The sequence below is a fragment of the Rattus norvegicus genome, chromosome 7, assembly GCF_036323735.1.
Source record: "Rattus norvegicus strain BN/NHsdMcwi chromosome 7, GRCr8, whole genome shotgun sequence".
NCBI classification, from domain to species: domain Eukaryota; kingdom Metazoa; phylum Chordata; class Mammalia; order Rodentia; family Muridae; genus Rattus; species Rattus norvegicus.
The window spans coordinates 133,406,186-133,434,013 of record NC_086025.1 but is presented as its reverse complement, the minus strand read 5'-3'; the positions used below and the strand labels follow the sequence as shown (position 1 = coordinate 133,434,013).

Below are 27,828 nucleotides of genomic sequence, written 5' to 3'. Positions count from 1 at the left end.
GTTGGGTGCTCTGCAACCTTCTGACTTCACAGCGTTTCTCTTTACTACATTTCCTATTCTAAGCCTTGTGGCTTCTGCCTGGGTCCTTGTGGAGGAAGAGAATAGGCCTGTGGGAGGCCGCAGGTTTGTCACCTTCTGGAAAGAAGCGGGTGGAAAAGACGAGGTGAGGGAGAGTCACCAGAGCGGATCTGCCGAGGAATGAGGCCCAAGGCGACGGACCCTCTGCCTTTAATTCCGAGCACCCACAGAGGCTGTCAGACACGGCTTGTTGGGAAACCGATATCCCAGAAGGCTGCTTGCAGGTGGCTGCTGGAGTGACCACAGCCGACCTGGAGTTCGTTATCATTTGTACGCTACACTGCACACCCTCCAGGTGGTTAAGGCTAAAAGAACCATAAAAGTCGTGAAGTGGCGGCGGCTGAATTCCCAGAAAAAAAAAGAAAAAACACACAAATATTCCTCCAGCCCTGAAGAACTAACCGGGCCAATGATGGGGTGTTGACTAGTCTCTATGTCAGCTTGTTGGGAGCTAGTCATCTGAGAGGAGGGGATTCACTTGAGAGAAATGCCTTCGTAAGACTGTAGGTAGGCCTGTAGGGTATTTCCTTCCTTCCTTCCTTCCTTCCTTCCCTCTTTCCTTCCTCCTTCGTTCCTTCCTTCCTTCCTTTTTTTTTTCCTTCTTTGTTTTGTTTTGAGACAGGTTTTCCCTGTGTAGCCCTGGCTGTCCTGGAACTCATTCTGTAGACCAGGCTGGCCTTGAACTCAGAAATCTGTTGCCTCTGCCTCCTGAGTATTTGAACTAAAGGTGTGAGCTACCACCCCCACCCAATGGTAGTTCTGAGTTAAAAAAAAAAAAAAAAAAAAAAAAAAAAAGGCTTCATGAAGAACGGAGCCACCAAGCGGCATCCTCCACAACCTCTGTATCAGTCCCTGCCTCCAGTTTCTGGCCTGGATTGAACTCATTGACTTTTTTCCATGGACCGATTCAGAATATGTAAGCCAAATAGACCATTTCCTCCCCCACGTTGCTTTTGGTCACGGTGTTTCATCACAACAATTAGTAACCCTAACTAAGACAGACGCTCAGCAGGTAAGCATGTTTGCCGCAAAGCTGCCAACCGGGGTTGTCTTCTGAATAAGGCATGTGCCACGGCATATGCACACACCGCACACACAAACAACGAACAGAAAAAGGGTATTGATTAAAAAATAATGACTCGGGCCGGAGAGATGGCTCAGTGGTTAGGAGCACCGACTGCTCTTCCAGAGGTCCTGAGTTCAATTCCCAGCAACCACATGGTGGCTCATGACCATCTGTAATGGGATCTGATGCTCTCTTCTGGTGTGTCTGAAGACAGCTACACTGTACTCACATATAAATAAAATAAATAAATCTTTAAAGCAAATAATGACTTAACCCTCCAACATCAGCATTGCCACAGCGACGCACCTGGCCTTGAAGAGGTCTTTCTTCTGCCCCACCAGTGCTACAGAAATTTAACGTCACAAGAATTGACATTGTGGTTGTGGGTGCAAGTTTCAGGGAAATAAAGTCTTTCTCCACACCCAAAATGAAAGACCCAAACCTTTAGAAGTCAGTGTGGACAAAGGCTGAGTGTGTTATCAGGGAAGAGCCCCTGGTTCAGGTTAGTTACAGGAACTGTAACGATTCAGTTAGTGAGGGCGTGTCTCTCGCCTTCTCATTTCTCCCGCCTCTCCACCGTGCACACATGTGAGCCACCCTAAGCCTTTCCTCTCCCAGGCAGCATAACCTTTGCTAAGGCTTGAGATCAGAGGAACTTTTACTTTGTGTAGTCCTTGGCATTAAATAAGGGGACCTTTACCCAGCATCAGCAGGATCCACCCTTGGGAGCCACTTAGTGCTGCCTGGCACGTCCACGGCAGTCAGAGCAAAGGGTCAGAGTTCAGGAACCTCTTTGAGGGACGTTCTCGAGTGAGCCCGTGTTGGCCCAATCCTCAGTCTTCTGGTGCATGGCAGGTTACCCTGAGCTGCTCTTGGGGATTTAGTTCCTGGAGGAGACCAGAAGTCCCCTGCCTCAAAGCACTCTCCACAGAGGAACATTTTTACATGTGGAGGAAGATTCCTAAACCTGGCTGAGATGAATCAGGTTTTTTTTTTTTCCTCCCCTGTGCTGAAGATTAAGTGCAAGGCCTTGCACGTCGAGCAACAACATTCTTTTTTTTTTTTTTTTTTTTTTTGGTTCTTTTTTTTCGGAGCTGGGGACCAAACCCAGGGCCTTGCGCTTCCTAGGCAAGCGCTCTACCACTGAGCTAAATCCCCAACCCCGAGCAACAACATTCTAAGCCTAAAAATTACTCCAGGGTTTTACAGTTCCATACTGCCTTTGGGGAAAATGTCGCTTCATGTGGTGACAGTGGCTCATGCCTATACTCCTAGCGCTTGGGATGCAGAGGCAAAAGGAGGTTGGTAGTTCAAGGCCACACGCAGCCACATTGTAAGACTACCTCAAAAACAAAATAATGCAAATATGCTGTCCCTTCAGAGTAGGGAAATAGGTGTTAATGTCTTCCCACCAAATGCCAATATGTGTGCTAACAGATGTGCACATCTCATTCCAGAAGCTGCCCACCCTGTCCTAGAGCCTGCCTGCCTGCCTGCCTTCCTTCCTTCCTTTCTTTTCTTTCTTTTTGTTTTCTGTGTTTTGAGACTGGGTTTGCTGGACGGTTTTGTGTCAACTTGACACAAGCTAGAGTCAAAGAGGAAGGAGCCTCCATTGAGGAAATGCCACCACGAGATCCAGCTGTAAGGAATGTTCTCAGTTAGCAATCAATATGGGAGAGCCCAACGCATTGTAGGTGGTGCCCTCCCTGGGCAGGTGGTCCTGTGTTCTAGAAGAAAGCAGGCTGAGCAAACCAGTAAGCAGCGCCTCTCCATGGCCTCTGTATCAGCTCCTGCCACCAACTTGCTTCTTTTTTGGAGGGGACTGGGTTCTCTGTGTAGCCCTGGCTGTCCTGGAACTCTCTTTGTAGACCAGGCTGGCCTCTCGACCTCACAGAGATTTGCCTGCCTCTGCCTCCTGATTACCAGGATCAAAGGCACGTGCCACCGTGCCCAGCTCCCCAACTTGCTTTATGGTCGCGGTGTTTTGTCACAGCAATAGAAACCCTAACACTAAGATACAGGGCCTCTCTGCGTAGCCCTGGCTGTCCTGGAATTCACTTGTAGACCAGGCTGGCCTCGAACTCAGAGATCCACCTGCCTCTGCCTCCCTTGTGCTGGGATCAAAGGTGTGTACCACTGCTGCCCAGCTTGTCCTCAAGTTTTTCACTTGCTGTTCCTTCTAGCTCCAGGTTCTCTCTGAGATGGGTGCTCATATCGGTTACTCCTGTACTTCAGCCAGACTTGTGCTTCCAAACCACTGACTGAGGCAGAGAGATGCTCGCCTCAACTGGAAGCAGAGCGTGATCACCCTGTAAGGGCCGGGCGTGGTGATTCATTCCCATAAGCCCGGTGCTGTGGAATGAAGGCAGTCCGCTGGCCAGTCAGTCTAGCTGAACCAGTGAGCTCCAACTTCAGTGAGAGATGCTGCTGCCTCACAAAATAATATAGTGAAGCCGGGCGTGGTGACGCATTCCTTTAGTTCCAGCGTTTGGGAGGCAGAGGCAGGTGGATCTCTGTGAGTTCAAGGTGAGCCTAATCTAGGGAGTTCCAGGACAGCCAAGCCAGGGCTACACGGAGAAAACCTGCCTCCTCCCACCCCACACACACCCCACTTTTTAAACGGAAAAAATAAAAAAATATACACATATGTATGTATTCATGCACACACACACACACACACACACACACTCATACATTGGAACTTCATTGTGAAGAGTGATGCAGGAAGACATCAGCCCTTTGGCTTACACACGCACACATGCACACCACCCAACATCCACACACACACGTGAACATATATGTACACACACAAGTTAGCAAGGTTTTCTGGAAACTACTATGTCCCTTCTAAAATACCCTTATTTCTGTCCACAGCTTTTGCTGCCACTTGTGATGGCTGTTCTTGGTTGTCAACTTGATTATACCTGGAGTTAATTAAAATCCCAGAGTGGAGGGCAGACCAGCGAGGGATTTTTGCCTAGTTTGAAGTAGGGAGATCTATGCACACACGCCTATGCTCTGGGTCTTGAGACAGGAAGGCACACCTTTAATCTGTTACTCTCCCCGCTGGCAAGTCCGTTCCGTCACTGGCATGGCGCCTGCTTCTTTGAGATCCCAGCGTACTCTGAAGACCAGCCGGGGCATCCAGCCGGAGGACAAAGCAGCTACTGGATTCTTGGACTTTTCCTTCACATCCATCCATTGTTGGATTAGCTGGACTGCAGCCAGTGAGTAATTGTAGTGAATCCTCTTCATATGGATAGAGGGATTCATTCTATACATTCTGTTGTTCTAGAGAACCCTGCCTAGTACACCTCCCCTTTAAATTATTTTACATCGGTGTGCATGTATGTGTGTGTGTGTGTGTGCATGCACTTGCACATGAGTGTGGGCATATGTGTACATGTGTGCTCGTGCGTGTCACATGCCTTAGTGAGTATGTAGGACACCTTGTGAGAGTCAGTTCTCTCCTAGCATTGGGTCCTGAGGGTCCAACCTAGGCTATCAGGTCAGATGATGGGCACCTTTACCTGTTGGACATCTCACTGTTCCTGAGGGTCCAACCTAGGCTACGAGATCTGGCGATGCGCACCTTTTTTTTTTTTTTTTTTGGTTCTTTTTTTCGGAGCTGGGGACCGAACCCAGGGCCTTGCGCTTCCTAGGTAAGCGCTCTACCACTGAGCTAAATCCCCAGCCCCCGCGATGCGCACCTTTACCTGCTGGACATTTCACTGGCCCCAGTTTCTTTTTGAAACTGTACCCTGGCTGGCCTAGAATTCCCCATGTAGCCCAGGCTAGCCTCAAACTCATAGGTATCCACCTGCCTCCACCTCCCAAGTGCAGGGATTAAAGGTTATGACATCTTTCTAAAAGATGCCCTTTCCAGTGTTAGGCACCGTGACATTCTGAAGCTCTGCTCGTCTCTTTGAGAAGACTCTGTGGGTCTCTGTTCAGTCTGGGTGACTCCTCTAGGTCCAGGGGTCACTTTGTGTCCCGAGTGCCCCTAGCAATTGTTTTTGGTTTTGGATTTGATTTGTGACCCAGGGGAGGCATGAGACCAGGGCTGGAGCTGTAGGAGTGAAACACTCTTTCTGTACTATCCTGAGAGAAAGAGCCAGCCTAGAGCAGGTGGTGGTCTGTTTGCTCCACTATGGAAGCTGGCCTAAGAATAAAACCATGCTGGTTCTGAAGCAGAAATGAAAGCTGAGAGCCAGCCACAGGGAGAGTGGCTTTGGGATGGTGTCTAGGCTCCTAGAAAAGCCGTGTCCTAAACTCACTCTGTCTTTGTTTCCCAATCCTGTTCGTGACTCAGGTCCTTTCCAGCACAACCAGATTTCTGCTGCTGACAATCAAATCAGAAGTAAACAGTGAAGAGGTCCAGGCAGGAGAAGCCAGCCTGGGCTCCACAGGGAGACCCTGCCTTTAAAACCCAAACTCACACACGTTTAGTCCCAGAACTCAGGAGGCAGATCTCTGAGTTCCAGGCCAGCCTGGTCTACAAAGCAAGTTCCAGAGCAGCCAGGGCTAGACAGAAACTCTGCCTTGAAGAACAAAAAACAGACAGACAGACCCCTCCAAAACATCTGTACCACTTGTAGCCACCAGTTTTTACCTGTTTGCTTGGTATCTGCAGGGTCTCAGTACTTCACAAAATAATCTTCCACACACAGAACTTATTTTGAACAAGGTTATGAGTAAGGTGAATGTTCTAGGGGTCTCGCCTGTTTGTTTTGGAACAGGTTCAAACTCACCGTGTAGCTGAGGATGACTTTGAAGTCTGAATGTTCCTGCTTCTACCTCCCAAGTGCTGGGACTGCAGCCACTGTATCCTGTTCTCCCCCAACCCCTATCTTCTGTGAGGATGACATGAAACTCACTGTGTAGCCCAGGCTTACCCGACCTTAGGATCCTTCTGCCTCAGCCTCCCTTTGGATTACAAGTGTAAGGAATTATACCCAGCACACATATTTTCCCCTCATTAAACTAAAAGTTTAGAGAAATCAAGCATGTTCAAAAGCATAGAGCCAATAATTGACAGAGCAAGAGCTCTATGTGCTTCTGCTGAGTCTGAGTCAGGCCTGAGGCCGATGTGAGCCCATAGGCCCATGGTCCAAAGGCTGAGGCAGGAGGATCTAGAGTTCAAGGCCAACCTGGGCTGAACAGTGAAGCTATGCCTCATAAGTGGGTACTGCACTGCACCCCAGCACTGCCCCCTCAACACTGCCCCCAGCACTGCACCCAGCACTTGGGACAGCCAGAGCTGCATAGAGAAACTCTGTCTTGAGAAAAAAAAGAAAAGGAAAAGAAAAGAAAAGAAAAAAAAAGGTAGTTTAAATCAACTCCATCTATATACACCCATAATTAACACAAGGTTCTATAAGCAGCACCTTCCTTGCTCTCTGAGGCGTTTTCCAATGCTGTCTTTTTATGTATTCTATGAACTTATTTAGTTAGTTACAGGTCTCTTTATATAGCTCAGGCTTTCTCAAAGGTGTCATCCTCCTGCCTCAGTTTCAAAAGTATTGTGATTACTCTTTCTTGTTCTTTTTTTTTTTTTTTTTTTTTTTTTGGCAGCTGCAGAAAACCTGCCCAGAGCATTTTGAATGGTAGGCAGGCTGTCTCATTGAGCAATAAACCCCCAGGACTCATAGAATTGATATCAGAACAAAATGATGCATTCATGGGCCCTTGAGATGGCCCAGCAGGTAAAGGTGCCTGCTACGTTAGCCTGAATACCTGTGTTTGATCCGTGGATCCCAGGGAGGGAGGAGAGAACTGGCTCCCTACACACCACGAGCCGTGGCTCACATGCTCCTACACACACACACACACACACACACACACACACGATACATAGTTTCTAAAAGGTAAAAAAAAAAAAGGTAAAATAATTGTGTACATAGTTCTGAAGGAAACGATTGCAGTTTACTTACATACAGTGTCAAATCTCACCTAAAATTTGATGTCCTCGCTACTGAGTACAGTTGATATGCTGAGTATATTGTCAGGGATAACGAGTCACTTGTAACGTCCAGCAACAGTCTTTTGGGGTGTTTTGGTTTGCTTTGTGTGTTGTGTTTTGTTTTGTTTGGAGATGGGGGTCTCTCTACAGAGCTCTGGCTGTCCTGGAACTCCCTATGTAGATTAGGCTACCTTCAAATTCACTACCTGCTTCTGCCTCCCAAGTTCTGTACAGTAACAATCTTCATAATATAATGGGGTGTGTGTGTGTGTGTGTGTGTGTGTGTGTGTGTGTGTGTGTGTGTGTGATCGCCAACAGCAGGAGCACAGGAGCCTGAGGAGAGCCAGGTGTACTTAGAAAACAGAAAATAACGGAGCTCAACTTGAATAAAGGATTTGAATGGCAGGCACGTGGAGAGAAGGGTGTTGCTGTGTGGTGGGAGATGTGGAGAGGGTACGGCGGCACATGCCAGTAACTCCAACATTTAGGAAGGAGTCTGAGGTAGGAGGATTGCAAACTTGAAGATAGCCTGAGCGAAATATCGAGACCCTGTTCCCCAAAACTGTAAAATAACACCCCCACAGTTTCGGGAAATCGGCATTCACCGTGAGCTCACGCCCCTCCTCCTCCTCAAGCTATTTAGAAGCCACTAAACCTTTCTAAACGGTAAGGCAGATAAGTTGATCAGAGAGACACTGCAGTCATTAAGAGCAGTGTCCTGGTTAGTTCTTTGTCAACTTGACACTAGTTAGAGTTATCTGGGAAGAGGGATCTCAGTTAAGAGGAGGCCTTCATCAGATTGCCCAGAGGCAAGTCTGTAGGGCATAAGGTGATTAACAGTTGCCTGTAAAGGACTGTTGAGCAAGCCATGAGGAGCCAGCCGGTGGGCAGGGCTCTTCCACAGCCTCTGCAGCAGCCCAGGCCTCCAAGAACCTGCTGGTTTGTGTGCACAGGACCATCTGGGACCTGCCAGTGTTGACTGCAGCTGGAGGTCTGGAGGGGGAATGATTGCCATAGATGCTCGCATCCTCTAGAGAGCAGCTGCAGAGTGACATTCTGGTGTCACTAGACAGGTATGGAGCTGTGGTTAGGAACCGGGACCTTAGCTTTAAACCCAGACATGCAGCTGTACACAGAATAAAGGCCTGCTGTGGAGAGCCGAGCACGGATATCTACAGAAGCAATCCATGGACAGAGCTGTGCGGTAGGCAGGACGCAGTCCAGAGTTCCAAGGAGCAGAGCTTTCTGCAGGTGTCGGGGTCACGGGAGGCCCTTCGGTAGGAGGGTTTAACATGAGACCTCAAGAACAAGGAGTTGGCCCAGTGAAGTCTGGCCAGAGCAACAATGTTCCAGTATAGACAACACTGGAACAGCAGGAAAACTAAAAGACCATTTCCCGGGGAGGGGAGGTATCCACTCAGTACAGGCGAAGAAATGCAACAAACTAACCACGGTGGCACAAATATGCCTAGCACTGGGGAGGTAAAGGCTGGCGGATCAGGGGTTCAAGGCTAGCCTTGGCTATGCGGGGAGCCTCAGCTATGGGAACCTGCCTCACAGAAAACAAAGAAGTGTAGATAAGAAATGAGTTGACTTGACCACACTAGTTTCCCAGCTGGAGGTGAGATTCTGTGCTATCTTATCTTACGATGTGTTCTTTCTTCAGCTTTATCTATCCTTGAGAAACTGGATAATTAGAAGATTTAGGATTGAGTCTAAGGAATGCCTAGGTGGAGGAGGAGGAGGAGGAGGACGAGGACTAGGGAACACCGTGGCACGGCTAGAGGCACAGGTATGGCATTATTGGCCATACATGTGGCAGAAGTCCGGTTCTGCTACAGCTGGCCTCCATGATTCCTGTTGAGAAAAAGGGTGGAGAAAAGGCGAGGAGAGAAGCCGTAGAGTGAATGAAGTCACTTCTCCTGATAACTTTGACCTTGAGTTACTGAAAAAGAAGCGGGGGAAGCCACCCCAAGGCTGTACCCAGGGGGAGTTTATCAGGACACACACTTGGTATCGATATCGAGGGAATGGAAGCAAGCCAGGCTGGCAGGCTGGGCCGGAGCAGCTGAGCCGGGATGTTGGACCACTCCCACTGGATGGTAGGCTCTGAGGAATGGGGAAGGACCAGACACCCAAGGCCGTCTGCCAGCAGCCTTTCATCTACCAACGGCTGGAACAGTAAATCCTTCATAGTCGTGTGTGTGTGTGTGTGTGTGTGTGTGTGTGTGTGTGTGTGTGTGTGACACAACTTTAATCCCAGCACTCAGAAGACAAAGGCAAGTGGGTGGATCTCAGTGAGTTGGAGGCCAGCTGGGCCCATAAAGTGAGCTTCTACAAAGTGAGTGCAGACCCTGTCTGAAGGAAGATCACAAGGCCAATGTGGACTACATAGTGCATTCATGGCCAGTCTGGGCTACCTAAGACCTTGTTTCAACTCTTCCCTAAACCGTGCTTTATTCTCAAAGGGCATAGGGCAGGAGCGGGGTAGAAGAGTTCGAGCTTGCTCTCTCTCTCTCTCTCTCTCTCTCTCTCTCTCTCTCTCTCTCTCTCTCTGTGTGTGTGTGTGTGTGTGTGTGTGTGTGTGTGTGTGTGTGTGTGTGTGTATGGCTTCTAAGGCTAGCAGCATCTAGGGAAGAATCTTTCTGGTGTAAAGCCTAACTTTGAAAAGAGTACATACCATCCCTTACTGTTTAAGGGTTATAACATCCAGGGACTAAACTACCATCCCAAGAGAACACAGGGATGGACCTATGGTTCCAGCTGCATATGTAGCAGAGGATGGCCTTATTGGGCATCAATGGGAGGAGAGGCCCTTGGTCCTACCAAGGCTCGATGCCCCAGTGTAGGGGAATGTCAGGATGGGGAGGTGAGAGGGAGTGGGTGGGTTGGCAGGGCAACACCCTCATAGAAGTGCGGGGTGGGGTGGGGGATAGCAGGTTTCTGGAGGGGAGACCGGGTTATACCATGAATTATACCATGTTTAACCTGTTATAAAGCACCCCATCCATCTATCTATCCATCCATCTGTAGAACATTCATAGGACACTCCAACAGGAGTAGGCCAGCTACAACTGCACAAACACAGGACAGCCCCACACCCACACCCAGGTCTCACTACATATCCCTGGCTAGCCTGGAACTCACGAGATGCCCCTGCCCCTGCCCCTGCCCCTGCCCCTGCCCTTACCCTTGCCCCTGCCCCTGCCCCTCCCCCTCCAGGTGGAGATCAAAGGTGGCTACTGAACGCTCAATTTATTGGGAGAAAAGGCACAAAACCAACCATCAGTGATGGCTTGTGCTTCTCTTATTACTTCTACATGAAGCATCCAACTTGTGCTGGGAACATGGTAGGTTCTCAGTAAGTATATATACAATGAGTTAATTCGTTTTTTTTTTTTTAAAAAAAACATTTATTTATTTATTATGTATACATCATACAGCTTTCTGCCTGCATGTATGCAACTACAGGCCAGAAGAGGGCACCAGACCTGATTATAGGTGGTTGTGAGCCACCATGTGGTTGCTGGGAATTGAACTCAGGACCTCTGGAAGAGCAGACAGTGCTCTTAACCTCTGAGCCATCTCTCTCCAGCCCCATGAGTTAATTTGTTAAGCAGAGATAGAAGTGCTTGCAAGTCCCTGCAGGGCTTAGTCCTGGAAACCTGACGGGGCCACAGAGAAAATGAAGGACTGATACAGACACAGGTACAGACACAGACACAGACACAGACACAGACACAGACACAGACACAGACACAGACACAGACAGACACAGACACAGACACAGACACAGACACAGACACACACACAGACACAGACACAGACACAGACACACACACAGACACAGACACAGACACAGACACAGACACAGACACAGACACAGACACAGACAGACACAGACACAGACACAGACACAGACACAGGTACAGACACAGACACAGACACAGACACAGACACAGACAGACACAGACACAGACACAGACACAGACACAGACACAGACACAGACACAGACACAGACACAGACACAGACACAGGTACAGACACAGACACAGACACAGACACAGACACAGACACAGACACACACACAGACACACACACAGACACACACACAGACACACACACAGACACACACACAGACACAGACACACACACACACAGACACACACACACACACAGACACACACACAGACACAGACACAGACACAGACACAGACACAGACACAGACACAGACACAGGTACAGACACAGACACAGACACAGACACAGACACAGACACAGACACAGACACAGACACAGACAGACACAGACACAGACACAGACACAGACACAGGTACAGACACAGACACAGACACAGACAGACACAGACACAGACACAGACACAGACACAGACACAGACACAGACACAGACACACACACAGACACACACACAGACACAGACACAGACACACACACACACACAGACACACACACAGACACACACACAGACACACACACAGAAAAGCGGAATGGAGTGGACCTTGTTTATTATGGACAGGAAAGAAGGGAAGGTTAGCTCGCTTGGTGGGAGGTCTCTGCAGGGGAGCAGTCTCGAGCTACACATCCAGCAGGAAGCTCAGGGCTCACTTTCTGTAAGTGTTCCCAAAGCACCCGAGGGAGCTTTGCCAATTCCCTTAGGTTTGAGGCCCTGGGGTCCTTGTCAAAGGAGTCAGAGGACAAGCACAGAGTTGCTTTTTAAGGTTGTGTATTAATATTGTTATCGGGTGGGTGTGTGATGTGCTTGAGTGGAAAGCAGAGGCTACTCTGAGGAATCCGCCCTTTCCTTCCACCTTTATGTGGCTTCCTCTGCTCCAAGTCAGGTCACTAGGATTTCACTGCGAACACCTTTCTTGTGGACTGTTATCTCCTTGGCCCCAAAGGTATTTTGAGGAACCTGGAAGAGTGGTTTTCCAGGAAAAGATTCCCAATAGCAATAGTAAATTTTAGGAAGTTCTTGAGCTAAAAAAAAAGCATGAAAAAGATACTTCCAGTGGGCAGATGGAACTCATGGGAAGAAGAGGAGCTGTGTGTTGTGGGCTGGAGAGGTGGCTCAGTGGTTAGGAGCACCGACTGCTCCTCCAGAGGTCCTGAGTTCAAATCCCAGCAACCACATGGTGGCTCACAACCATCTGTAAAGGGATCTGAGGCCCTCTTCTGGTGTGTCTGAAGACAGCTATATTCATATACCTAACAAAATTAAATAAATTAAAAAAAAAAAAGACAATTTATAAGAGGTATATGTTGTAAGATCCACACTGGGCTGGAGGATGGTTCAGGGGTGAAGAACAAGCACTGGTCTTCCAGAGGACCTAGATGTAGTTCCCAGCACCCATGCTGAGCAGCTCCTGACTTTCTGTACCCCAGCCCCAGGTGTCAGGAGTCCTCTGTAGGCCCTGTGTTCACAGTACTTACATATATGGGATTTCTATACATTATACATATGATTAAACAAAATCTATTTAAAAAAAAAACCCTTATTATTCGCTGGGCATGGTGCTGCACATCTTTACTCCAGCACTCAGGAGGCAGAGGCAGGCAGATCTCGGAGTTCAAGGCCAGGTGCACAGAAGAAGCCCCAGGAGAGCCAGAGCTACACAGAGAAACCCCGTATCTCCTGGGGGTTACAGGGAGAGCCACATTAACCAGTGCTATCCATAGGCACTGACATCTGTGCAGAAAGGTGCCACCATTGCTGCAGTACGAACATTTCGCGGTGTCTCTGAGCTAGATCTGAATGGAAGAGAATAGGTTTTAGTGTACAAGACACACTGTGTGCAGGCTGCCACGTCTAACGGAGCTGTGTCTGAATCTAGCTTTGCTGGCTAACTATCTATGCCTCTCCCTTCTTAAGATTTATTTTTATGTGTATTGATATTTTGCCTGCATGTTTGTCTGTGTGAGGGTGTCAGATCCCCTGGAACTGGAGTTACAGACAGTGGTGAGCTGCCATGTGGGTGCTGGGAATTGAACCCCGGTCCTCAGAAGAACATCCAGGGCTTTTATAGCTGAGTCATTTCTGCATCCCCTACCTGTGTGTCTTTAGGCAAATTACCTACCCCTCGTAAATCACTGATTAATCTTCAAATGGAAGATGGTAGTTTCTGTCTCCTGAGTGTGAGGATGAACAGATGTTTGTGAAGTGTGAAACACGGTGTGTATAGAAAAGAATTCAGTTCTGTTGGGGTGACTAGAAATGAGACTTGAGGAACAGAGCAACAAGAGTAGACTGGGTGTGCCGGAGAAACACTTGAAGACCATACAAGACCATTTCCTGACTTTTTTTTCTGCCCTGGCTGTCCTGGAATCACTCTGTAGACCAGACTGGCCTCAAACTCAGAGACCTACCTGCCTCTGCCTCCTGAGTACTGGGATTAAAAGTGTTTATCACCATAACCTACATGGTTTTTATTTCAGTTCGTGTATATGTGGTATGTGTGTATGTATGTATTTGGCATGTATGTATGGGTGTGGTGTGTGTACATATGTATTTGGTGTGTGGCCTGTGGTGTATGTGTGTGTGTATATATGCATTTGGTGTGTGGTGTGTGTGGTGTTATGTGTGTATTTGGTGTGTGTGGTATATGTGGTATATGTATGTGGTATATGTATGTGGTGTATGTGTGGTGTATATGTATGTGGTGTGTATGGTGTGTGGTGTATGTATTTGATTTGTGGTGTGTGTGTGTTGTATGTGTGGTATGTGTGTATGTGGTGTGTATGTTGTGTGGTGTATGTTTTTGATTTGTGGTGTGTGTGTGTGTTGTATGTGTGGTATGTGTGTATGTGGTACATGTGGTGTGTGGTGTGTGTGTAACAATGGAGCCCAGAGCCCCATGCTTTACCGGTCAACTACATCCTCATCCCTGCTTCTCTTTGAGAATTCATGAATTCAAGTCTTTCCTCTGCCAGATTTGATTTTCACGGATGGTTTTACGGGCAACTTCTATTTTCCGAGGACAAGTTGTCCTCAGCCTTCTCTGCAAAGGCAACTTTGCCTTAAGGCAACTGACAGCCACCAGAGCTGGGAGCAGATCACATCTTAACCTAGGACTTTCAGGGGCTGAGGGGGGTGAGCAGGCATGGAGACTTTCTTCTGGGATACTGCTCAGGAAGCCCATGGTTCTCAGGAACATGAAGCTTAGATGTGCAGCCTGCGCTGGCAATCAGAATCAGCTGCTCTTCTCTCCATTCTTAGGTACAACATTTGTTTCCAGGAGGCAAATTTCACCCCACTCAGTAAGCTTTCTTCCCCCACTGAGAAATCCTTGCCCTGGGTTTCTGTTTCGCTGCCTCAGGACCTTTCCTTTTCCATCAGGTACTAAGTTCTGATTCTGCCTCACTTTGCTGCCCGCCTGGAGATCACTGATTGACCGGCCAACGCCCTCGGCGCCTTCAGATCCGAAGGACAGACCAGGTGGCGATTTTCACCTCTGCTTTGAAGTCTCCTAGTCCCTTCAGTGTGGCACGTACTGGGTGGAAAATGGATGTGGACTGTCAGGCTTTGGGTTAATTGGTTTCACCTCCCGTCTCACAGGGACAGAGTCCTCCGATAGCCCTCAGTGGAGTCCCTGAACCAGCTTCACTCCCAGGGGAGTGGCCTTCGGACGAAAGCCTTTACTACGACATCATCAGCACCCACTGCCCGCCTCCAGGTCCTGCCCTGCCGAATGGCACATAAATGAAATCTCAGAAGAAAACTTTTAACTCAATTAATTTTTATTAGTAACCAGGAGTGGCAGGAATACAATGCCTCCTTCTCATGGCCGGTCAAAGATGAAATTTGATTATGCTTTGAAGGGTGCGGTTTGATTATTTTTTTCCCTCAGTCTTGACCTACCTTGAGTGTCCTCTCCAGCCAAGGGGAGGCGTACTCGGCTGCATATATAGAGGCTGCGCTGCTCTGGGAAAAGTCAAACCAGTTCTGCACCATGGGGAAGAAGCAGCCGAGGGCAGCAGCAAGTGCTGCTCCAAACTGTGAGCTAAGTAAGTGGCCACAGCCCAGGGACGCTGGCCAGCCGAGCACACCTGGACGCTGACACAAACAACTCTCACCCTTTTCTTTTCTAGATGCAGCGGAGGGTCCCAGAAGAAAGGTTCTGGGCTCGGAGACATTTGAGAAACCTTTCTCCAACGCCACGGATGAGCTGGAGAGACGGCTGGGATTAATTTTTAGTTTCTCTTCTTTCAGGAGACCGTTCTGTATGGAGAGCAGTAACCCCTCGCAGGGTTTTTGGCTTTTCTGTTTGTCTGGAGTTTGCTTTTTGCTATTTTTTTTTTTTAAGTTTCCATCTTTGGGGTTTACCCTTTCTTCCTATCTCCGTTCTTACCAAATAATGAACATTTCTCTCGGCAGTTTCTATAGGAAGAAAACAGGGCTGTCACCTCTACTGCTGTAGGGGAGATCGAGAACACCTTTTTGATGGCTCTTAAAAACTTCCTGGCAAGTTGTGGGGGATTGTCGGGCCATAAGCGAGGCCGAGGCTGGGGATGGAGAGGGACTGCTTTGGGGCGGGCAGGATAAAATAAGTGGAGAAGAGACAGAGCCCGGTGGGATGGAGAACCAACTCACTGTGAAGATTGGAAGCAGGACGACGGGTGCGGCCGAACTGGCTCCACTGGTCGAAGTTTCTCGGTTCCTCCCAGACGTGGGGTGTTCTTGGCGCTGGGTCAGTGGGTCCCGTGCTGTGGCCCAAGAATCAAAAAGAAAAGGGACTGCCAGGGTGCCTTATTATCGGGTGTAGCCGTATCTCGGAGCCATCATCTCTTAGGAGGAAATAGGCATGTAGTTGCCTAAAAGGAAGTGGCGGGAACTATGACAAAAATGTATATGTCCCGAGCATTCCGGGGGTGGGAGTTGCCAATTTGAGAACCCGGCAGGTTTGAACTACTAGGACCTTGGCGCGCCTGGCGGAGCCACGCCTCCCGATGGCCCCGCCCCAACTAGGCCTCGTCCCCACCAGGGCCCGCCCCCAGATCAGCCCGGATGGGCGGAGCCTCTGGTTCTAGTTCGCCGACCAAGCAGTACCCGCAGCTGTAGGGGTCCAGCCAATCAGAGAAGAGGGGCTCCCGCCCGCCGGGCCAATCACGGGAGGGCAGGAGGTGGACTGGGTCGGCGCTGGCTCCTGGGATATGGAGTCGCCGGCGCGGCGTGTCAGGAGGTGGTGGAGCCGGTAAGCCGAGGTGCTGGCGGGGTCAGGGGTTACGACGTTCCGCTGTGCGCGGGCGTACGAGGGGGCTCGGCCCGCGGCCTGCGCGGCGGGCGCAGCGGCGAACCCCGGGGAGGGAGCTCCATATCCCGAGGAGACCGGGAGGGCTCCGGGCTCAGCATTGGCGCCGACCGTCACGGGCCTCGGTCCTTCGCGACCCCGGACACCCGCTGACCGGCCCGGGGGCGCGACCGCAGTCCCCTTCCCGAGCCCCGGGCCTGCCCCTGCCGGGGCTTCCCGTAGCGCAGCTCCCTGTCAGTCTAGCGGCCGCCGGAGCTGCTCGGTCTGCCCAAAGGCCTCAGGCCTCCGGGTTGAGTGCTGCTCGGTCGCCGGGCTGTACGTGCAGCCCGGGTCCCTGCGCCTTCCAGGCCTCGTTCAGGGACACCTTTCACGCGGTGGATGCGCCCTTTCTCTGCGGCGTCCTAGGCCGGGTAGTTTGAAATCTCCCTTGTTTGGATTCCTTGTCAATTTCGGTTCCCCGGTCCACGACTTCTTTGGCACATCCTATTTGGAACGGTGTCTTCAGGACAGATGTTGAGTTTCCTCTGTATAAAATGGAGACACTCCGCTGTCCCTTGTTTCTCAACGGTGTGATTTAAGGCAGCAAAAGCACACATATGGAAGGAGAGCTGGCGAGGACTGGTGGGCATCTGGGATCGTCCATGTGACCTGTGGGGAAACCTCAGGAAGCTCTCCACCTTGTCCCATCGCGGCATCTCCAGCCTGACGGAGTCCCATCAGGTCTTGGCTGTGTTAACTTTTTGTTCGGGCTCCTTAAGCTTTCCTGCGATCCACACACTTAAAGGGAGGGTGATGGCTGGGTCTGACAGGGCTGCTGGTATTAAATTAGTTGATACACATAAAGTGCTTAGAGCACCCGGCATTTTTTTATTTATTTATTTATTTTATTTTTTATTACTGCTTGGTTGTGCCTGCTGTTTCCTTAAAGACTTTAACCTTCTCAGTAGTCTTTGCCCAGAATCCCTTGGGCTGTTGCCAGCCGTCCCCCAGGCCAGGGCTTTCTAGCCCTACTGTTAGTCTGCAAGAGCAGCTAATTACAGGTGAAGAGGGGCGCTGTGCTGACAGTTCCTTCTGACGCCTTGTCTTTTCAAGACTAGATCTGGCTACATATCTTTAACTGGCCTCGAACTTGCTGTATAGACCAAGTTGGGTCTCTAGCTTAAAGCGATCCTGAGATCACAAACATTTACCACTCCAGCTTGGCTTCTGTTGAGTTTATTAAAGGAGGTTGGAAAGTAACGTTTTTGGCTATTTCTTGTAGTAGTTCTGTGGTTGGTAAGTGTGTAAAATTGAGATTTCTCTGATGCTTTTTATTGGCTACTTCCCTCTCAGTCTTGCTTGGGCTAAGAGTTTATTTTGGACACAGACCTAAAAGGCAGTGACTGCCACACATGGTCTCTCATGTTCCGGAAAGGCTTGTGGGACTCAGAAGGGGAATTCCTGAACATTGTGCCAGCACCTCTTGCTGGGGAATAGGGAAGCTGGATGTGAATCTCAGAAACTCTACTCTTGGGAAAGCAGAACCCACGTCACTCAGCAGAGCTACTGAGCAGCTACGGCCCAGTTGTGACTCAGGGAGTGACTGTAGAGAATTATCTCCACAAAATAGGATCTTTTTGTGTTTGACCTTGAAGCCAAGAGCTTGGTGGAGGTCTGTTGGTCAGATGGCTTCATTTCTGCTACAGCAAGCGCACCTGTGTGTGAGCCTCAGCCTTAATTCCTTTGCAGCCATTGGAGATGCTAGGAGTTCCCAAGAAGCAGCTGTTGTTCATTCTCTCAGCAACATTGTTAAGAACTAATCACTGAATGAGAAACTGTGAAAAAGCTCAAGTCCACTGCTCAGTGTGTTGCAGGGCAGGTGGCTTAAGTTTACTTGCTTTTCTTTGTATTACAACAGTTTAATACTCATTTAGATTGAAATGTATTAAAATTCATATGTAATGAGAAGGCTACAAGTTAATTATTAAAATTTTATTGAGTTCCAAAGAGCAGAAGGAAAAAGCATCTATGGCTGGGAATCTTTTACTCTGTCTGACTTGACACATAGGTTTCCTTTTTTTTTTTTTTTTTTTTTTTTCTTTTTTTCGGAGCTGGGGACTGAACCCAGGGCCTTGCACTTGCTAGGCAAGCGCTCTACCACTGAGCTAAATCCCCAACCCCCATAGGTTTCCTTTTAAGACAAGAAGGTCAATTTCGAAGGTAATTCCTGTTAGAAAAAATGGGTTGGATATGATCTAATGAAAAACATCCTTCAGTTTTTCTGGAGAAAAAACACTTAAGTAGCAAAAGGTGGGCAAAGCGTCTTTGAGCGGGAGGGGAGGTAACATGCTTTGGTAGAGAGGGCCTTTGAAGTTGTTCACAGGATGGAGGTGTCAGGCCAGGTGACCAGACTGCCCCTCCCCCAGGAAACACTGCTGTTCAGCTATGGTTACAAGGAAGTTTGTAGGAAGCTTAGCTCTGTCAGAGTAAACCGTGAGGGAGCAGTCAGGAAGGTGTACCCTGACTGAGTAGAGAAAAGGTCTCAGTAGTGGGTACCAGGCCGGCCCACACCCGCCCTTTCTTCTTCTCTTAAGAGTTTTATTATTTTTAATTATCTGCGTGTATGTGTGTGCCCGCAGGGTAGGTGACATGTGGGCAGGTACCCATCAAGGCTAGAGGTGTCCGATGTCCAGGACTTGGAATTCAGGCAGCTGTAAGTGCTCTGGTGTACCTGCTTGGTCCTCTGAAGAGCAATGAGCTCTCTTAACCCCTAAGCCATCTCTCCAGCTCAGGCATTATTACCAAAGTCGCCGCCGATAAATACTAGTGTTGTCTGACAGATCAGTGCTTGACCAGCCACATTCCCCCCCGTTCTTATCTTCTCTGACACCCCAGCAGGCAATTTCATTATCAACTGTATTCCTCTCCCAGATCTTTCTCCCCTCCCTCCCCTCCCTCCTCTCTTTCCCTCCCTTCTTCTATGTCTGGCTATGTGTTTGCAGACAGGATCTGGCTGGCTAGCTTACAGTGGCCTGCAGCTTCTCCCACACTGGCCGGGAACTCTTACCCTCTGCTTTAGTCTCCTGAAGGCCGTGGTTCTGTGAGTCAGTCACCATGCTGGGTTTTCCTTTTCTTGTTTCTTTGATGTTTGTTCATTTGAGGCAGAGTCTTTGTTTGTAGCCCTGGCTGTAGCTCACTGTAGGCCACACTGGCCTGCAACTCACAGAGCTGCCTTCGCCTCCCACTAGAGCTGAGATTAAAGGCTGCCCATCCCCTCCTGTCTCAGAGGTTTGAAGCAGCACATGGAACGTTGAGCTGAAATTGCAGTTTTCAGGTGGGACAGGGAGGAGCAGAGGTTAGCAAAATGTCTGTGTCAGAGAGAGCTGGCCCTCTTTCAGGTACAGTGCATTGTGTAAGAAGAGCACCGTTTGTATTCATGAGCTCCGTGTGTTGTGTGGAATAAAGGCATCATGGTAACCCAGGCAGGCAGAATCGATTATAGTTTTAAGATCATTTTTAAAAGCAGGGCCTCACATAGCCAAGGATGACTTTGGATTCACATACTAAGTGCTGGGGTAAACCAACCTATGCTGCCACAGGTTGATCGGACACTGAGGATCAACACCAGGAAATGTACTCTACCACTGAGCTTCATCAGGAAGCCCTGAGGCTTTTTCCTAAACTTGCACAAGGTGCTTTTATTTCTTCTCTTGAAGTAGACAAAAACCATAGCCTGAGATGAAAACCACAACCTGCCATTTTCTTTCCCTCATCAGTTCTTTCTGTGTGTGTGTGTGCACGTGTATATATGTATGTGCATGTGTATGTGCGTATGTATGTATGTGCACGTGTGTATATGTGTGTGCGTGTGTCTGTGTGTCTGTGTGTGCACCTGTATATATGTATGTGCATGTGTATGTGCGTATGTATGTATGTGCACGTGTGTATATGTATATGTGTGCATGTGTGTGCATATGTATGTGCATGTGTATGTGTGTGTGTATATGTATATGTGTGCGTGTGTGTATTAGAGGCATTGTGATCAGACTTATGGGCTTGCACTCGCTAGGTAAGTGAGTTATTTCTCAGCCCTCAAATTCATTTTCATAAGATAAAGTAGGATAAAACATTGTCATAATTTGTTTCTCTGCTGACACAGTGTACACCAGACTGGCTAAAGGTGAACTTGAATGTCTAAATTTCTGATCCTCCTGCCTCTATATCCTTGGTTCTTCTAGTGACAGGTTTACCTGTCTGTGTTTGAGAGTGTGTGTGTGTTAAGCCAGGTCTCTATATACCACTGGTTGTGTAGACTGGACTGGGTCTCTAATCCAGGTATGGGCCACCGTGCCCCCTTTAATTTAAATAGTGATCCTAACCTTAATACCCTCAGGGATCTGTTCTTAGCCCTCCCTTCCAGTAGTTATAGACAGATATCTCGAGAGTGTCAGAAATTCTTGATGGGAAGTGTTGGAGAATGATTGCTACATTATTCTAGGGTTTTAACAGGAAAGTAGTGCTCTGTCCTTAAAGAGAGGAGGAAAGTCTGTTGCCCAAGGCCTGGCATGCATGTGCCTTACCAGGTCAAGGCTCTGGAGAGGGCGGAGTGAGAGACACCAGAAGCCTTAATTGACTCTGTCTGGAACATCAAACAACAGCAGTTTGGTTCCCAGTCATTCGCATGGAAAGAAAGCTCAGTGTATGAAAGTCACCTCGTGGGAAGTGGTGTGAGAGAAGCAGCTGGGGGTTTCTTGGGACCGACTGTTGACTCTAGCTGACTCAGGGAAATGAGAATCAGGTAAGGTTTGAAAATCTTTTCCTGTTAGTCCCTACTTCACCCTTTTGAGATAGTATCTTACTAAGCAGCTGCAGGCTGGCCTTGAACTTGTGACTTATACACCTCAGCCTTCTACATGCTAGGGCTACAGGCTCTTACTGGCTTCTATGTACTCGAGCTAGAGAGATGCCAGGCTGACTCTGTCTCCAAAGCCTCCAGGACAGAAGACACCCTGAAGTTGTCCTCTGACTTGTGCTCACTACCACCACACACCTAAATAAACGTGGAGAGGTTTTAAACACTGAAGTGCCATTTCTGGCTGATTACTACTTGGTATTTTGTAGTTTGTGATCACTGTGTTTCTGGAACTGACTTGTGTCTGAGGAAGGAATCCAGAAAAAAAAGTGACTTTGCGGTTTACCCGGAATGTTCAGAGTTAAGACTTAGGGATCTCACCGTCAAGGGTGTCACACAGTGGTTTGGTTTGCTTATATGTAAATCCTAGAGGTGGTTTACAAACCACCCCACCCTCCTCCCCAGGATGAGGACAGGAATGACAGAACTTTCTTCTCCATACCTTCAAATTACCCAAATGGCCGTGAATGTCCCCTTTAAGAAACAAATATAAGAGGTCATTATTTTAATCTTAAGCCTTTGTCAGCATAAGAAAATAGATTAAGTCCGAGTGTGCATGTATTCAGTATTTCTTCCTTTGTCTTGTTTCTTTAAGCTAGGGTATCACCGTGTGGCCCTGGCTGGCTGGGATTTGCTAGGTAGACCAGCTTGGCCTCAAACTTTTGGCCTCCGCCTCTGGAATGCTGGGGTTATAGGCATGCACCACCACACCTGACCGAATGTGATTGTTAACGTAATGAAATTTTCTTGAGGAAGTTGCAGAAGAGTTGCTGGAGAGCACAGGGAGGAGCTGTTCTTAGGACGGCTGGTGGGGCAGGCTAGTTAGTGCTCAGCAGTTTGTGCTGAGCGGACCTGGGTGAACAGACACTTACCCCAAAGTTAGAGTCAGCAATGACTCAGTGGGAAGGAGACGTCTGTTCTCTGTATTTGAGTGGAAAATCATCATTTCACAGTCTGAACTACTATGTGACAAAGGAGGAGTAAATTAAGCTTTAGGCTGTCAGTGCCCATCCACCCCGCTGCCTGCCTACTGCCCATCAGTGCCCATCCACCCTGCTGCCTGCCCGCTGCCCATCAGTGCCCGCCTACTGCCTGCTGCCCACCAAGAGCTTGCTATCCCTGTGGAAGCCTCTATCAGGCAGTTTGGCACAATGTCCATGTGAGAGACTTTCTGATAAGCAGTGACCATTTATAGAAGATTTGAGTTTTGAAAAAATCAAATGGAGCCTGGCCTGGTGTCTTGGAACACCTGCCTTTGGGCATCAGTGCTACATAGAACAACAAAAATAATACAGGGACCTGGTGAGGCATTTTTATTGCCAGAAAGAGTGAGTGAACCCAGCACTAGCTTCTGTCCCACCTGTGCTCTGCTCTCCTGGGCCGCCTCATCTCCTACCCTTTCTAGCCTCGAAGTCATGATCTTCCTGCCTTCCTTCCAAGTACTGGAATTACGGGTGTGAACCTCCAAACCTGGTCCCAACACACACACACACACACACACACACACACACACACACACACGCGCGCGCGTGCACACTCACACACTCCCTCCCCCTGCCTCCACGCTCCTCTCTCTCTGTCCCCCCTCCCTTTCTCTGACAAGGTTTCTCTCTGTAACCCTGGCTGTCCTAGAAAAGATCTGCCTGCCTCTGCCTCCACCTCCAGAATGCTGGGATTAAAGGTGCATGTCACCAACACTGGACTCCTAAATTCTTTACTTAAACTGTGTGTGTGTGCGCGTGCGTGCGTGCGTGCGTGCGTGCGTGCGTGCGTGTGCGTGCACACACTTGGCCACTTGTAGGAGTCAGTTCTATTTCTTCACTGTCCTGAGGAAGGAGCCTGGGTTGGCCTTGGTGGCAGCACCTTTACGAGCTGAGCCTCTCACTGGCTCCGCCAGCCTTGCCTTGTTTACGCACAGGCATGGAGGCACTGTTATCCATCTTGGTCCATGTCTTTTCCCTCTGCAAATGGCAGCACACTGTTTGAGTGCATTGGCGTTCTCACGGCTTGTTCCATGGTCAGTATGCATGCGTCTGCTTTGCTTACCCCGGTTGCATGGTATTCTGCCCGCTGTGTGCACGGCTTGTTTCCGCTCCTTATCCTGGTCCAGGCGTTCTCAGCCTTCGTTGTGAAGCACGGTTGCTTACCTGTGTCTCCCTCAGGTACATTGTTAGGGTCCATTGCTGTATCCAAGGATATGCAAACTTGAATTTTTAAATAAAAGTGTAATCCAATCGTCATTTTTACTTGTAAAGCAGCCTTACAACTTACATTTACTTTTAGGCAGGGTCTCACTGTGAGCCTTAGTTGGCCTGGCACTTGATATGTAGACACGGCTGTCCCTAAGCTCACGATCAGCCTGCCTGCCTCATGGCATCTGCAGTAATCAAGCTTTGGTGGTTGGTCCTATGTCCTGCATCCTAAGGCAGCATCTTTCCATGATGCAGAGGGAGGGGTGACTGAAGCAAGGTGGGGGAATGTCCTGGAGGGCAAAGCCACTGACGGCACAAGTGCCACCCAGTGTCCCCTCCCGCCCTGTCTTCTGCGTAGTGGATCCTGCAGGCGGTGTAGATCATGGAGCTTGTGGCTTGTTTACTAAAAGCTGCCACAAGTAAACTGTACTGTGGCAGTATGCTCTTGGGACTTCAGAAGAGGCCATGTGCCTTGGGTTTTGCTGGCCTTCTATGAACTTGGGGTAGGGATGCCACTTAGTAACTAATGCTACTAGTAACCTCAGAGCTTTAACTTAGTAACTAATGCTACTAGTAACTGCAGAGCTTTAACTTAGTAACTAATGCTACTAGTAACTGCAGAGCTTTAACTTAGTAACTAATGCTACTAGTAACTGCAGAGCTTTAACTTAGTAAGTAATGCTACTAGTAACTGTAGAGCTTTAACTCAGTAAGTAATGCTACTAGTGACTGCAGAGCTTTAACTTAGTAAGTAATGCTACTAGTGACTGCAGAGCTTTAACTTAGTAAGTAATGCTACTAGTAACTGCAGAGCTTTAACTTAGTAAGTAATGCTACTAGTAACTGCAGAGCTTTAACTTAGTAACTAATGCTACTGGTAACTACAGAGCTTTAACTTAATAACTAATGCTACTAGTAACTGCAGAGCTTTAACTTGTTGGGTCGGGAGGCTGAGGTGTGATCATGGCCTCAGGTTTCAGGGCATCTTGGTCCACAGTGTAAAGCCCTTTCTCGAAAAAGTCCCCAAAACATAAAACAAATTTATCCTAAAATATTTACAATTTAATTACCTGCAAACTTGTGCTAGGCATCTATACACAATGACCTCAGGTGTCTGACTTTTATTTTACTTTAGGGGTGTGTGTGTGTCTGGCGCATTGAGTGTGGAGAGATCAGAGGATAGTACTAGTTTGTGAGAGTAGAGAGTAGGTTCTTTCCTTTGACCATGTACATTCTGGGATTGAACATGGGTTGTCAGGCTTGGCAGCAAGCACCTTGGCCCACTGAGCCCTCTTGGTGGCCCATTTTTCTTTTTTTTTTTTTTTTTTTTTTTCTTTTTTTCAGAGCTGGGGACCGAACCCAGGGCCTTGCGCTTCCTAGGCAAGCGATCTACCACTGAGCTAAATCCCCAACCCCCCATTTTTCTTTTTAAGTAAAACCTATTTTGAATTTTTTAAAAACGTCTCTTTTGGGGTTGGGGATTTAGCTCAGTGGTAGAGTGCTTGCCTAGGAAGTGCAAGGCCCTAAGTTCGGTTCCCAGCTCCAAAAAAAAAGAAAAAAGAAAAGAAAAAAAAAAGTCTTTCAAGTAAATTGCATATACTGAATATTCTTAAACAAGATATCAGCCCTCTTTAAACAAAAAAAGATATCAGCCCTCATTATGGGAGCAGTCTGATTTAATCAGTCTTGGTGACAATTCTCGAAATTGATAAAGACTATGGAAGGGCTCATATCCCACAGCCCAAAGCTCACCTGGGCACTGCCTGCCTGATGGTTGCTGGTTCCTTGGGGCCCACATTCCTTTGTCTTGTGAGAACCACACTCAGGACCCAATCTCTTGTGTGCTAGGATTACTGGTGTCTAGCCTTACACAGAAAGACGCAGATGGCCCTCCCAGCTGTGCTGTGATCTGAAGCCCCGTGAGGGGTCAGAGGTGGGAATGCACTGTATGTGGAAGGAAGAGGCTGGATTGATGAGTGCTACCGGTGTCTGTTGGCTGACAGGGTCAGTTGTCTGCTGCAGTAAAATGCTGGGCCCTGGTGACCACTGAGGGAAGAAAGATGGTGTTAACAAGTGATGGTGTGCTTTATACCCCAGAAGTGGCATATGTCTCTAATCCCAGCACCTGTGAGCCAGAGGCAGGAGACTGAGTTTGAGGCCAGCCTGGCCTACAGAGTGAACCAGGACAGCCAGGGAGGAAACCCTGTCTTGAAAAACAAAAGAACAAAAAACAATAGAAAATAAGGTACAGGGTTGAGATAGGAGCGGTCCACTGGGCAAGAGGAGACAGATTACTTCATCAGGGAGGAGGGGGCGGAGGGCTCTCTCCCTTTCTCGGTAGGGTAAGTACTTTGGGAGTCATGGGATTAGGTATCAGTAAGGACATTCCCTTCCAATGTATCTGGAGCCAACCGAGACAAAGATGACATAAGAAGGTCCAGCATTTATAAGCTCAGCCTTTTTAGAGGTAGTGAGATGGCTCTACGAAGGCAAAGACACCTACCTGTTCCCAAGCCTAAAGGCCTGGCCGAGTCCCACCTTAGGGACCCACATAGTGGAAGAAGAGAACCAACTCTGGCAAGGTAGGTCACGCCCACGCCCTTGTTCCTGCAAATGAATAAATAAATGAATGTAAAAAATTAGTTCAGCCTTTTTGGTAAAGCCAAGTTGAGGGTGTGTTGCATGGCTGTGTCAGCTTCCTGACACCCTCCAGTCCAGCTGGTGGGAACACAGCACCTTCATGTGCCACCGGCACCCCAGAAGCATCACTTCCCATAGATAGAGCGCAGAGAATCCCATAGATAGGGCCTGACAGTTCCTCAACATTCTTGGGGACCCGGGGACAGGCTAGCCTGTGGGGCTGGCTTCTCCCAACTTCCAGGGGTTGGGGTGAGACTGGGAGTGGCTGTAGCTCTCCCTCTGGGGAATAGTGGCCTCCTTGAGAGGCCTGCGTGCTCTTCCAGAAAACTGAACCATGCATTGCAGCTATTAGATAGGCCTGAGAGTTCCAGACATTTATTTCCTATCCATTGCTGTGCTGGTTGGTTTGTTTTGAGACTGGGTCTCATGTACCCAGGATGACCTAACCCTGGCCTCAGAGTCGATCTCCCTGTCTGCATTCATGCTTCCATCTCCCAGATGTTGCCACTACAAAACTGGCCGCTCTCTGCTCAGCCCACGGACACTATTGAGGTGTTAGACATTTGGAGTGCGGGGCTGGAGAGATGGCTCAGCGGTTAAGAGCACCCGACTGCTCTTCCAGAGGTCATGAGTTCAAATCCCAGCAACCACGTGGTGGCTCACAGTCATCTGTAATGGGATCTGATGCCCTCTTCTGATGTCTGAAGACAGCGACAGTGCACTTATATAGAGTAAATAAATCTTTAAAAGAAAAAAAGATGGTAGAGCGCTTACCTAGGAAGCGCAAGGCCCTGGGTTCGGTCCCCAGCTCCGAAAAAAAGAACCAAAAAAAAAAAAAAAGAAAGAAAAAAAGATATTTGGGGTGATACTGAGGCAAAGTCTGGCTGATTGGCAGCCTGTTCATGCACAGTAAGGCAGATTGGCTGACTGGAGCTGACTGGAGCTGCTATCTGCTGTGCTTGCACAAGGACCCGCAGGAGTGGGATCCAGCACCCAGGAGAACCACGTGTGGTTCTGGTGCTGTATGGACCCCAGCACTGAGACAAATGCACACACCTAAGGCTGGTTGGGGCTCCCAGCTCCCAGCCTCCCCATCTTTCTGGCCTCCCCTTTCATGTTTCTGTGATTGTCTGCAATCCTGAACGCTGATTATTTTCAGCTGATCCAGTAGAGGGATCATTTCTTTCAGACATACCCTGACAAAGTGTTAGTTTTATCCTCCCTAATTTTCACCCTCTTTTCTCTTACAGAATCCTATTCTAAGAGCACAGATCCTCAGGTATCTACCATGGTGTTGGATCCTGAAGAAAAGATTCCAGACGGTAACTTATATCTCTGTGCCATTGTCTACATGGGGTTGGGCTTTAGGCAGTGACAGGCTGTCCCTCTTGCTGTCTGTCCTAAGAGGTCCAAGCAGAAGTCTTATCTGGTGGCAGGGTAGGAATGAAAAGGAATCTATACTCATAGAATTCTGCTTCCTGCCTTATTTCTAATTGCCACTGCGTCGTGATGAGCTGATTTGGTTGCAATAATGATTGCAAGGACCAGGCCGTTCCCAAACTCGGCAGTGACCTCTATCATGCTTACTGTGTCTGCCAGTGTCGCAGTGTGTGGGGCTGAAGCTGAGGCTCACAGGGTGGGTTCCCCATGCTCTGCTGAGCCCTTTCTGAATCTGAGTTCCCCTCTAGAGCCCCCTTCTTTCTGATTGGGGAAGATAATGTAGACCTGCTCC

The 27,828-nt window shown here is 48.7% G+C and overlaps 1 protein-coding gene and 1 long non-coding RNA gene across 8 annotated transcripts in view; one reads left to right on the top strand and one right to left on the bottom strand.

Moving 5' to 3' along the window:
- Positions 1-4,092: 4,092 nt before the first annotated feature.
- The window catches only part of Slc11a2 (solute carrier family 11 member 2), a 48,044-nt gene continuing 24,308 nt past the window's right edge, over positions 4,093-27,828 (top strand). Inside the window, exons 1-2 of one of the 5 annotated variants that reach the window (XM_063263061.1) lie at positions 4,093-4,371; positions 27,347-27,418. In XM_063263061.1, coding sequence (XP_063119131.1) covers positions 4,158-4,371; positions 27,347-27,418 — 286 coding nt within the window. In that variant the 5' untranslated portion in view covers positions 4,093-4,157. Of the gene's footprint in view, positions 4,372-14,849; positions 15,130-16,225; positions 16,317-16,956; positions 17,094-27,346; positions 27,419-27,828 lie in introns of those variants that run through there. The other 4 variants (XM_006242309.5, NM_013173.2, NM_001399169.1 and 1 more) reach the window with 4 other exon arrangements.
- Positions 14,845-16,312, bottom strand: LOC120093735 (uncharacterized). Of its 3 annotated transcripts, none has more exons than XR_005487420.2 (3): positions 16,172-16,312; positions 15,716-15,828; positions 14,845-15,502 (listed from the first exon to the last, which is right to left on the bottom strand). It is a non-coding gene; the product is annotated as an uncharacterized LOC120093735 (long non-coding RNA). The 3 variants fall into 3 exon arrangements; XR_010053106.1 differs by having other exon boundaries at positions 15,716-15,936; positions 16,172-16,309; XR_005487419.2 differs by lacking the exon at positions 16,172-16,312 and having other exon boundaries at positions 15,716-16,163.